At 36.2% G+C, this 13,570-nt stretch overlaps 1 protein-coding gene across 3 annotated transcripts in view; it reads right to left on the reverse strand.

The window, feature by feature from the left end:
• Nucleotides 1-282: 282 nt before the first annotated feature.
• The window catches only part of BBS9 (Bardet-Biedl syndrome 9), a 284,336-nt gene continuing 271,048 nt past the window's right edge, over nucleotides 283-13,570 (reverse strand). For all 3 annotated transcript variants that reach the window (XM_050309358.1, XM_050309348.1, XM_050309368.1), the window contains one exon: nucleotides 283-5,102. In XM_050309358.1, coding sequence (XP_050165315.1) covers nucleotides 5,056-5,102 — 47 coding nt within the window. In that variant the 3' untranslated portion in view covers nucleotides 283-5,055. The remainder of the gene's footprint in view (nucleotides 5,103-13,570) is intronic.

Genomic DNA, 13,570 nt, shown 5'->3' on the forward strand with positions numbered 1-13,570 from the left:
GATTGCAGTAATGACTCAAGATGACTGACCTCCCTTCAAGGTTTCAGATCAGGCAACAGTTTACAAATCAGAACAGCTTTTATCTTGTCTCTGCAGCTGAATATACTGTCAGTCTGCATCCAGCTGGAGCTGTGGTGGAGAGCAAGCTATGATCAGCATTGATCATTCCCACTTAGGAAGCACTCCCAGATCTCTACTCTGTGTATAAAGATGAAAGAAAATATTTTATCAAACACTGTTATCACTTTGCTCTAGAGCATTAACTGGTTTTGCAAAACATAATTTCCAAAAGAAACATTTTTTATTATGAGAGCGTAGTGTTAAACTGGAGCTAGCACACAAATGAACAATACAACATGCTGACTGAAAGAAAAACACTCCCATTAGAGTTAAAATCAATTTACATGGTATAGCCTGAGGGTGTGGATCTCTTCCAGGGCTTCTGGTTACTTTAGCAATTTTTTTCCTGATACATAAGCAAGATTTTGCTTAATCCTTTCATTTAAAGCATGCGGACGGATACTGAAATCTTCAGTACAGTAGGTTCATCCATAAGCATGAATGCCTCACACACACATATTAAATCAAAGCACATAGCATTGCATGCAAAGGAAACATCAACCTACAATGAGTGTATGAAAATAAATTGGTATTTTACTCTGTTTCCTGATTTCAACAACATGAAACTCTTGAAAAATACCATAGTGTTTTAAAATAAAAGCTGTACTTATTTAAATGTATGTTTATGTTGCATTTGTTCGAACTTCCTGATATGGCAGATGTAAAGATATAGCAGTCAGGATGCATTGTCAGAGAAGATGAGGTAAATTCAATTAGCTGGGTTATGCTTCCATCCCATGATAACTAAATCACTTGCCATACATTTAATGCTAATAGAAATGATAGGCATCTCTGCTGTGATCTGCTGGTTTCCTGGCAAAAGCATATTCCCCCATATTAGCAGCTTCTACACAGTAAACAAGCAGCTATCTTGCAAAGAAGGACAGAAATAATCACTCCTGATACTATCGTCAATTATAAGAATTTACAAGACAGGGAACAAACAAGTACAGAGGAAGTTCAGGACTCTAAACAAAGCAATGTTTTTCAGTCTTTATATACGTAACAAACTTGTGTTGAACTTGTTCTACTGGAATATTAGAATAAATTCTCATTGAAACAACACATTCAAAACCACTTCTTGCTTGTGTCAATTTTCTTAATTATAAGCCTGGCCCTGTGGGCATCCTGTCCCTTCAATAGAATCAAGGCTCATGAACCAGCATAATGCTATGCAAACTTTGCCCCTGAGCTGCAAAGGAACTAAGTCACCTGCAAATAGCACATGAAGATACCATATAAATAGTGGAGGAACCTTATGCTGCAAATAAATAAATGAACAAAGCAGCAATATGTGAAGGGGTGACAGCAAACAAAGCTATGGGAAACTCAAGGTTAATTTCAAATGAAGAAGCAATACAGAAGCTTGGTTTCAGGAGTATGTCATATATTTTACAGCACTTTTGCAGTGTTTTTCTTTTAATAGATTTTTTATAAACAGGATATTCTGATAAGAAGGAAATATTCAATATGACGCATACCCTGTAATTATTATTTTTTTTATGCTGGAAGGACTTCACATAAAAAGACAATCTCTGCTCAGCAAGTTTCAGTTTATGGCAGTAAATTAATCTTTACAAGCAATACAAGAATAGTGAAACTGATCTCTAATTCTTGCTGTACAGTAAATGCTGAAGAAGAGAAAACAACAAGACATTATAAAGCAAAACCCAGCCCCTTGAAAATAGAGAAATGTTGTTTTTCTGTGTCGTAGTTGAATAATAGTTGGACAGAAGAATCAATCTGGGGCTGGAAACCACAGTTGTAGTTTGAACTCAGCATTGTGTACAAAGCCCAAAAGATCAGCACAGTCCAGACCTCCAGATTTTGGTCATCAGAGTAGTAATTGTTTTAAATCTGTTTTTCTAAAATGCAACAGCAGAAAAACAAAATTAAAGAAAAGCCCTTGGACAATAACATTCCAAAAATAAATCTACCAAGAAAATAATCTTTCGAAGTATTTAGCTGTTTAACAGAAGAATATACACTTTATATTAGGACTTATTTTAGAAAATGTATTTCAAAGTTCTACATAATAAAGATGCCATGACTCACAGCATGATTTTCAAAATGCAACAAAATCCCTTTTAGATATAACAAATTATTTTCAATAAAATTATCATTTAAAATTAATTTTTGTCTGTGAGCCAGCTAATCATATAAAATTCTACTAGAACAGCTAAATGTGCAGATACACTGCATATTTAAACTGATGGAAACAGCAGACCAGGCATTACTCTAAAACCCTGTTCAGAATAGTTTGACTGGGTAGCAATGTCTCTTTCGGCCTCAGAAACAACACTGATGAGAACCAAACATTTGTTCCCCCCTGAACAATGTTTCCTTACATTTTCACTTGGCCAGCTCTCTAGCTTTCAAACTTCCTGTAATTGGCCTAATTTTTTTCCAGCCAAAAAGAACTTTCTTAAAAATTCAAACTACATTTGAGAACTGCTAAGAATTACTTTACAATATTTCCTCTTAGCTCGCTGCGTAAATGACTACATTTCAATTACTTCCTTCCTCTGAGTTAGATGGACTATTTGGCGTTGGGGGAAACTAATTTTTACTCAGTGCAACTTCTAAATCCTGATGATACTATCAAACACTGCGATTTAGCACAATATACAAAGAGGTCATACATTATTACTGGTAGTACTACTATAGACAGTTCTATCTTTTTCTTTCCCCCCTTCCTTATTACCAGTATGTTTTCTCATTTTTGTAAAACTGTTCTCATGAGACCTTATTTTACAAAGCATGGAGTGGAAAAGGCAAATCAGAGTGCTTCTGAGCCTTACATCCTAAAATTACAGAAAATAACTTAAATAAGAGTGGGTGATATAATTGACTTGAGAGCGTACTCGTCATTTACCCTAAAAACCCAATAAAGCCTGGCAGCTCTGAGCACTGGGATCACATTCAATAATGGGAATTACGACAGAGTAATACATTTCAAAGAAGTCTCATAGCACTGTACTTCTTTGGTCCAGGATTCCACAGAATTATGGTATGGGTTTTTGGTAGTAACTGTGCTCGATTTTTCTAGATTACCTTTGTAGCCACTGACAAGAGGACAAAAGAAGGTTTGAGATCTATAGTTAACGTTTAAGCCTAATAGCTACAGTAATTGATTAGTTCTCCATGGATTTTCTTTGGTCACTGAGGTGTGTACAGAGACTACAGGAGATTATTTTATTGTGTAATTTTCACAGCGCAGCAGGGTACCTTGACAATGGGTTGGATACCACCCTCCTGACAAAAACCACAGGGGAGGGATCAGAGTGAAGAAAACTCAGAGAGCAGAATCACTCCATAATGAGCAGGGGGTAGGATTTTTCATTCCTGGGAAAGAAGCAAGATTTCTGGCCCCACAGCTTGTAGATATCTGAGATCTCCTGGGGGACAGAGTCATTTTTATGGGGAGTTATGGTTCACTTCAGCACTAGAAATATCAGAGGTCTTACCCAGGTCCTTACTGAGCTCTATTTAATAGGTAACATCTTAAAAAAAGCTCCTTGAAACAATTATATGATGTTTACTGAACCAGAGGGTTAAGCAAGTGGTGGAAAGCTGGTTTTGTTTTAGGGGTGGATGCAAAGAAGTTGGAAGTAGATATGGAGAGGATGAAGGTTGATGGCTTAAGACATCCTGGAAAAATAGTGTCTCCTTATTATCCACAGATCAAGCTATCATTGACCACAGCAACTGTCACAATCTCTTCTAAAACAAAAGTGAGTTGGAGGGGCCTATTCTACAGCTAGAATAGGAGATGGCGAACAACTGTTGAGGAGACCAACAGGAGCATGGACTGTGGAGATGGCTCAGGCGATTGCATCTACCAGAAACTAAACCATCAGTGCATTTTCTATCTGCCATCCAAGAGATCACAACTTGTGTTTTGGTATGAACCAGCAACAGCCAGGAGAGGGCTCATTTAAATGCCATTTATACACTTGTCCCAGGTCTCAGTTATTTTCATTTCCAAGTATATTTTAGTAATATCTTAACTCACTCTCAGAAATCCAAACTCTAGGCCAAGGTCCTCTCAAAGTTTGCCTCAGTGTCTGGGTGTTGCATTTCAGGTACCTTGCATGGACCCAACCTTCAGAAGGCGAATACTCAGCACTTTCTAAATACACAACACTCAAAGCATCCTCCAACTAGATTAATAAAAATTAAGGCACTCAAAAATTGTTAGTTACTTCTGAAAATCTTGCCCGTAACTAGAACAGACCGATTGACAAGAAAAACACAGGTAACCATAAAAAGATCCACGTGTTGCTGTGCTCAATGTACTTACAGTGTAAACTTTATTCCCATTCATAGTGACATAGTTAATGGCAAAAGGCTTTGCCCTTTATGTCCAGTAACCATATTTTACTCTATATCTCTAGAGAGCAGGAGTCTGCATAAGCAATGAGAGAGGAGAAAAAGAGTTGATGGATTACCAGTTTTTCTTCTGGTAGTGAATTCAGCTGTCTGGAATTGTGAATGTTAGTACAAGAGGAAACGAGATAGTTATCTTTTGTCAAAACTGTGATATAACAAATGTTAATATAATCTCAAAGGGAGGTGCAGTTCAGAATATCTTTTTTAAAAAGATAAAACATATCCTGAAACAAAGGCTGCTTTTAACTATGTGTAAACAGTCTTTGATCAATCAACTGAATCCTTAGAAAGGGATGATATATTGTAAAATACAACACAACACCCCTACAACAGTGGGTTAAGTGCTTAAACTTTGCTCACAGAAAGGATGCTAGTAGTTGTTAAGGGAGACCCAAGCAAAATTATTAGAATGTAATTTTTTTTTTTTTGTAATAAACTAGCACGGTCCTCTCCTTCTGGAAACTGCAATCAGTAAAATGGATCAGTACTACTGCATTATAAATGCATCTGACATCAGATATAAATCCCTCCTGAGGGCTGTCTTCAGGTTCCATGGCTTTTCACTTCCTCTGCTGCATCCTCAGACAAACCTGTAAAGAAGAAAGAAGATGCTTAAAAATTCAGTGTATTTGGCAATTACGTGCGACTATATTGTTAATTCCATCACTTTGTGAAAGCCTTGATTATAGCTGCAGGAAAGAATTTATGACATGCAAAACAGCTAGGATAAAAATGCATAACTTGCAAATTCAAGTACTCACAAGTTCAGAAAATATAATAACTTAAGTCAATAAGGTCAATTTCACATCAGCTCTTTTATACATATCATAGATGATAACAGTCCAAGTTATAAAATCATAAATTACTTTTGCATCAGAAAAAAATTACAGAACAACTGGGCATATGATCTGAGACATAGTTACTTTACCTCCTTGCATTTTTCCTGTCCCTTTTTCTGGGTAGAACTGATAATGCAAATTGCAAAACGATAGAAAACTGACTCCATAAACTCATTAATAAGGAGATATATATATATATGCATACATATACATGAGTATCAGCTTTGGCAAGGGGAAAAATACCAAACTCTTGTATTGAAGATAACTTTTGCCTTAAGGTAAGAGAATGAGTTTCCTATTTTTAAATATTAGTTCAAGAGACTGATCAGTCTTGAATAGGATAATAATATTTGCAATAATTAACCTGACAGAATTTGAAAAGGGGGTAGAAACTCATAAAAAACAGCTTGGAATATCTAGGGAGAAAAAGAACAGTGGATAATCACAAAAATTTGTATAGATACACATCTGCATGACCTAAATTAAAAGTGATTATTTCACCCAGCAGACTCTTACATATCCACACCTAGTTTAGGCCGAAAACAATTCAACTTATATCTAATCTCTAATTAATATAAAGCAATCTAAAATAAATCGGCATAATCTCCAAATGATACATGAATAATAATAAAAATTACAAACAGATTTTATGAGGTTTGTTTCGGTATCTTTTTTTTTTCCTTATGAGCCATCTCTGAAGAAGGCTGAAATCCCCACACACCTAGCAAAATGATCCAGCAGGTCAGCAGAATAAAATTTGAGCATCCAGGTGTTCTAACACAAGTCACCAGTCACCTTTCAGCCTAAGCACTTTCACAATCATGCTCGCACAGAATTTAGCACAAACAACCTGCATAATTCTAAAAACTTATGCTTTCATTTAGATCTGTTCTATTCCTGATGATCAAAACCATCTAGATTTCTTTTTCAGTTTTTATTTTACACTTCCAGTGGTTTTGGTGCCTGGGAATTTTAGTATTTACAATGATTTTCATGGGCGATGGTAACAAACTGAACAAATGTTATCTCAAGCCTTGAGATACAAAAGACTAAAGTAGTAAAATTTCAGGAACAGCTGGAAGCCCAAGGCCCCAAGGGGCTAAGAAGTTCCCCTTACTGAAGTTTCTACCTTTTTTTTTTTTTTAAGGACAATTAAAAATACCATGTTAAGAGCTGACTCGGGTTTCCAAAGGTCAGCCCTCAAATGGCAGTTCTTTTGTTCAAAACTCTTATCACATAGCACACGCTGGGATACCCAAGGGACGAGCAGCAGGTCCCATCTTGTTTCATTAATGATCATGGGGAAGGAGGTAGGTAGCATGACAATGAAATTTGTGGATTATAACAAACCAAGATGAGTTTCAAACGCTGGGGAGGAGAAAGAAATACTGCTCTAGGACTAAGAAATCAACAGATCTGAGAGAAGATAAAAGGAGATACCACTTGAAATACATCGTGGAAGTAACAAAATTAAACACAGATACTTGCGGAAGAAAGCCCTCCAGAAGCAGTACAGCAGAAAAAGTTGTTTAAGACATGTATTTGCAGTGAAATACCCCATGTAGCTCAATGCAGTGCAGAAACCACTGCTAAACTCACAGTTAATACCGTTCCTGATCAAATAGCTTTGTTGAGATTCACATCTGCAGCTGTTTAGAGCTCTGCATTAAAAAACTACCAGGGAGTATCTTACTTTCCCACCATAATCAAGGAAAAGAGTAAAAGAATTATGAAGCTGGCTGCTGCACACTCTTACAAAAGCTGGACTCACACATAGTCCAGATAAGAAACAGAAAAAAAGGAGTTATGGCTATGGTCAGCTCTTTGTATCTGCAGAGAATGACTGCAGATTTACCAGAGTCTACCAATCTCTGTATTAGCATCGCACACTTAAGACATGATACTGTCACTGCACAGTGCCCTCAGCCTCCCTGCCTTTGAGGACTGGCTGGCTAGAGGACCTCTAAGAAGCATAACAGAACAGAAAGTAGGAAAAGAAGGTTTAAAAAAATATCACAGGGAAAAAAGTTTCATGAAAAGGTTTTAACGCATCTTTTTGTTTATTGGGCTGAAAACACAGTACATGAAAAATTAAAATGTAATTATAAATTTATAATGTAAAAAAAAAAAATCTGAGCCAAAAAAATAGTGCTCAAAAAATTGGTTACTTCCCTGATGTTGATTTCCTACAAATAGACACCCTTGTATCTATTTCTACAAACTGCCATATCAGAATGAACTGTGTGAATGGTTACTTTCAAGCTCATGAAACACGGTGGATCCACTAAACCTAACGCATGAACTGTAATTATGGACTGGCAGAACTGAAGTTATGTAGTGGGATTTACCTCAGGTTTACAAAAGTTTGCCCAACAGCACTATATATGGCTATAGGGAACCTGGAATACTTCTGCATGGATCAAGGAACTGTTACATGTGTAAGCTGTGGCAGAAGTGAGCTGACAGGTGAGGCACCGACTGCAGCTATTTTTATTGTGCAAGTCCAAAATGGGAGGCAGCATAGAATCATGAAAACATGGCTTGCAATAATCAGCCTTCCCACCTCTACCCTGTATTTTTCCAGCGTGCAATATTTATTAGTCATCTAGGAGAAAAACATAAATGTCACGTTGATCAAACTGGCACACGCTACATTATAGCAGATGAGATAATTAACATCAGAGAGGTTTCTCATCAGCATATTCTGACAAGCTTAGGCAGATCCTAAAAAATACAGGGTATAAATAATAAATTCTGCAGATTAAGTCTCCTTTACATCATTTCATCAGGGAAAAAAAGATCTTCCTTTCACCTTCACATCCCCCATTATAAAGTTCTCAATGTTTCATTTATATAGTTCACCCAAAAATACTCTCAGAATAACACTGGTCTGAGCACACACACTTCAAAAAAAATGTATATTAAAAATGTATATTATTTATATCTCTATTTATCAGCACAGCTACAAACTGGGAATCTGAAGGGGTTTTCAGAAAGTCTAAGGAATAATTTCTTTTGGAAATAATCGTGATAAATTTTAACTCTGCAGTAGGCAACTCCATGCAACTCCAATAGAGTTTGGAGGCCATTTTTCAAAACAGAGTCAAAATACATGCTTAAATTAATAACCTGATTAGTAACATGGTATTAAGTATATCTGACATCAAAACAGTCACTTAAATCCCTCAGATTTTGTGCATTTATTAATCGGAGGACATCAGCACCCTCAGAAATCAGATCCTATAAACAAAGACACAGAATACCTCAGTCATGTTAATTTGCCTCTCGAAAAGCATGATTAATACACACGTATCACTGAGTCACAGAAAGTTCATTTGTAGATCAAAATGTACTTTTGAGCCTTGAAAACCAAAAGTTCAAAGAAAATCAGTTACCGTGACAGAAGCACCAAAGACAACTGAAAAACCCCAACTTTCCTGGAATTATTATTCATGTAGTTAGAAGGGAAAAAAAAACCAACAAACAATGACACATTTAAAGGGAGAGATGGTATTTGATCATGGTGGCAGAAGGGAGGGGAAAGGATCATTTTCTGTAGTCATAAACTGTTCACCCTAAGCATGATGGTGTAAGGTTTAAAAATGCTCAGGTTAAACAATTAGGCAATGGAAGAAACTACCCAGGGAAGTGGCTGAGTCAAGGATATGAGAAGATTGCAGAAATAGGGTAGATGAAATCTAGTGGGGATTAGTGAAAAGGAAGATACACAGGTTTTGAATTGGATGACCTAAAGGATCTTCTCCAATCCTATCATTTATGCTGCTATGATTCATCCTAAGGAGAACATTTTGGACTCATATGAATTACTGGCTGAGTTTCCTGGATACTATTGTACATTAGTCTACTCTAAAGCATGCATAAAACTAAGTCAAAGTTGGCTTTGAAGTGTTTGATCTGCAATATCCAACACTTCCAGTCTCTTTTTCATACAGTGACTCAGAAAAAGGGCTGTTATAACAAGACAAAAGTTATTTTGAGTTCAGATTAAGTTAGAGAAGGGAGGCACCCTGTTCTTCAGCTATTCCCACCTAAAAGAGGAAAAAAACCACCCCATCTCATGGTCTAATGGTTAGTATTGCTATGTCTAGACCTGATACAAAACAGCTTTAGAATAAACTACTGCTTAATAGTAACTGTTTTTCATAAAATTTTGGATCCAGAACTAAATGTTCCAAATGACCAAAGCTTTTTGATTTTTTTGTTAACAAAAAATGACAGATCTTTCCCAGCACCTTCAAGACATGTTTCTGAAAATCATAATTCTCTTTTTAAGAATGCCCATTTATTCTCTGCTAATAATTTTCTTTATCATTATAAATTGCTTTAGGAAATGTATACAGCTTCCTTTTTCTTAGTATTTAATCTTCATTCCATGAACACAATCCAAAGTAGTTTTCAGAAAGTCTGTGAAAGTAACAGTGTCTTGCTTATCCCAAACAATCTAACCCAGTTTAGTTGGAGTGCAGAATGGATTAGTGTAAAATCATCAACTTCAGTGCAGTGCAGAAGATTGATCACCCCGATGGAACAAGCTACAAACTTTCCTACACTGCCTAAATGAGAGAAACTGGACTTGACTGGTATTTTGTATCACTTTTTATGGGCTAATAAGCTGAGGGTGAGCCTTACCATTGCCTCCCCAGGTCACCAATGAGTCACTGATCCCTGCTTACACAATTTTAAAATGTTCAGATTTTGGTATCTGAAAGTGGGCTGATGGTAGTTGAATGAGTGGGAAGCACGGACTGACTCATTCACTAAAGAATTGTGTAAAACAAATAAATTTGTTTTTCATTTAGGAAGTAATGTGACTGAGAGAAAGGGCTTCATTCAGTAAACTTTGCTTTGTCCTAAGGGAACATATACATCACAGGGTGGATAATGTGAAACAACCGTTTCCATCACTCTAAATATGCCCCCTACTAACTGCGACTAACATGACAAATCCAACCTATATGAAGCTATCAACTGCTAAATTTCCAACTGCCACAAAATAGCAGGGGTAGAAGGGGAAGCTCTAACCTTGGGGAAAGAGGAGGGTCCATTCCCACAAAACTTACAAAAACCTTGCTAAAATCTTCCTTTTGTCATTCTAACTTACTAGTGACCGTAGAAGCCCTGTAACACAATGGAGTTAATAAGGAGATAACAATGACAAAGGTAACATTTACCAAGTGTCCACACAGGGGTTTTTTAAATAACCTTTTTAAACAACTTTTTAAACAAGTTCTCGTGCATTCATGCCTCTAGGCATTAGCCCTCAACAGCAATCTATACTTCCTTTAGGTCTTTCTTCTCATTCCTATTGGGAAAAAGCACAAGACATACGAAATATTTCTAATGTAAAGTTATTAAATTTGAACATCAGGAAAAACGTCCAGTGAGATGATCAAAATTTCCCAAAGCACACAGCTGCTTCTTCTACTGAACCCAGTCACACACACACATACTATAAATACAAGTTGCACACACACACACTCCCCGTACACAAACAGCTGGAATAAACACATTGTCTAAGAAACAAGGAGCTGCCAAGACACCAAATCTGTATAGAGATATTAAGGAGAAAGAGAGGAATGGGATGCTGGTTAGTTTGAAGCCATGTAGAACTCTGTAAGCAGCACTCTAATACAGTGTTTTAAGTTCCATTTAGGAACCAAAAAAAAAAAGAAATGGAAAAATTATTACAGAGAAAACTGAATATGGTTGTAGGGTGAATGGTTGCTTAAAAAGCAGTTACCTACCTAAAATGATGTCATTGATAATTACTGTGGGAAGTGTAATTTCAATTAAGCCAAAATTTTAGAGGAAAAAAATGCTTATATTGTCCAAATATCTGGCTTATCACAATCACCTATCAAATCCTGGACACTTTTCTAGGAAAGCTTGCAAAGTTTTTGAGAAACGATTGTTTTCATTTAGAGATGATCACAAGAAGACGTCACAAATGACACCTTTGACCTGGAATAGATATTTCTTGCCAAGAAGTAAATCCCTAAAAATTAGTTTGCTTTTCAGTGACCAAACCTTCCTTCTTTCTAATTAGCTATCAGCCTTTGTTAGAGTGGTAAATTATTTCAGTGGTTTCTAAGGCAAATATGCACAATATAAATCTAAAACTTAGGTAGTTATGGCCACATAAATGCCAATGCTTCAATTTATTCTTCGTCATGCCTATATCATCCCCTTCACTGCAAGCCACAATCCTATTACGCTTTTCAGAAATGTTGCGTCTTAAAAAATTTGTTGTCAGAAAAAAAAAAAAAATGGACCATGTATATTGAGATTAGACAGGTTAATATATTAAAAGTATTAAATGTATTAAATGTATCATTGTAATAAATTTAATGTATTAAAAACAGGGTCCTTTTTTGTGTAGAGGTAACTCCTCTTTTTCCTGGGGAGAAGTAATTCCACAGTAGTCAGTCTTTTGCCTGCTTGATTCGTTGTGCTGTTTTGTTGACATCCCAGACAGATGACCAGCCAGCTGACTATTAACAAATCCTTTATCTTCAATCACCATGACAGATAGGCAAAACTCCAGGGGTAGGTTGGCTTTAGGGCAAGATTTGCCACCATTTTCATATGAATGGCAGTGAATCCCACTCTGTGGAAACAACCACCCAGGGTCTGCCTGCAGGAAGATCTAAGACCCTTCAAGGATACCATATATATATTACAGTCAACCTCTGCTCCTAGAGGTTGGTTGCAGCTCATAATTGACATCTGAAGACCTACAACCTCCCTGTTAATATAACTCCAAGCATTCCTCATCTACGTAATGTAATTTCAGCTAGTACCGAGCAAACTTTTCAGCTGAGATTATTTTCATTAGAAATATGTAAATATAGGTCAAATAAAGCAATCAGATTCAGAGGTCAAATTTCTTCTGAATATGGCAGATCAATTTCGCTAAAAAAAAAAAAAAAAAAGGAAAGTAAATAATTACAGCATTTTTGATATTTTCAAATTCCTTTGAATTTTCACTTCACACTGAAGTATTGCAAATAAACTTCCTGGAATATAACTGTTGATTTTGTTTTCTTTAATAAGTTAGCAGATATGAAGTCAAAGTGAAATACTTCATTTGAGGAGAAGAATACAGAAACCTGAATAAATCACTGAAGATTGTCCCAAAATAACAAATTTTCCAACTTCTTTGTCTCAAGTCAGACACTTTAAAAAAAATCCCAAACAACTAGTTATTCACAGACCTCTACTCCTGATAGTGTGTACCTGTAACATAAGTCAAAATAATGCAGTTATTCCTTTAGTATGCATGATATAATTGTTAGAATTAAGCTTTCAACAAACTTATCTACAATACAACCATGCAAAATATAGGCAGTTTTATCCAACACCATCTTCAGTAAAACATGGAATAAAAAGTATACTGAGTGTATAAGGGGAGAAAAAAACCCCAGTTTTTTATGGATAAAGAATCTGATACAGACTTGTACTTAGGGCCTGTGCTGTGCTTCTTGTGCAAGTTTATCTTGTATGGTCACAAAACAATTCAGTACCTTCATACGCAAACATCAGCTTCTCCAGGAGAGATTTCCAAAGTGTTCATTATAGCCTAGGTACACATAAGCCCATGACTCCTCAGTGCCAGAAAGATGTAACAAAATAAAAGAAATTCCAAAAAGAACAGTGTAAATGATTGTGTGATTTTGTGGAAAACAGAAAAGAAGAGAGGGAGAGAAGCAAAATAGCTAAAGGCAAAGCAATATCAGGAATTTTTCAGTACAATGAAGAGATAGGAGTGAGGATCAAGAAGATGAAGTCAAGGAAAGGAATACTCAAGGCTGCTTTAATGCCATGTATTCTCCCAAGGGGAGTGGTGGAAGCCACATGGCTTATGACATTTGCAAATTAGTACCACAACGAAGACAACAATCTGGCGGTGTCAGGGAGATATCAAGCTGATATAACAAGAGTTTTCCATTTCTAACTTCTATTATCGTACAACGAATCTGAGGTGCTACAAATTCCTAAGCGTTTTGTAACATTGACAGAAACATCAGCTTTTGCTTACTGTCAAGTATTCAGCAACTGAATACTCTTCAGTATGTTGCTCCTTGTTAAAATGGAACATTACAGTGCAAATGATAAAATCATATTCAAGATTTCCATGGATCTTCTGGAAATAACATACAACAGGATTTTACCATTTGATGTCATTTTTCCTTTAGAGT

Source organism: Myiozetetes cayanensis, unplaced genomic scaffold, assembly GCF_022539395.1.
Source record: "Myiozetetes cayanensis isolate MyiCay16 unplaced genomic scaffold, myiCay2020 scf1, whole genome shotgun sequence".
NCBI classification, from domain to species: domain Eukaryota; kingdom Metazoa; phylum Chordata; class Aves; order Passeriformes; family Tyrannidae; genus Myiozetetes; species Myiozetetes cayanensis.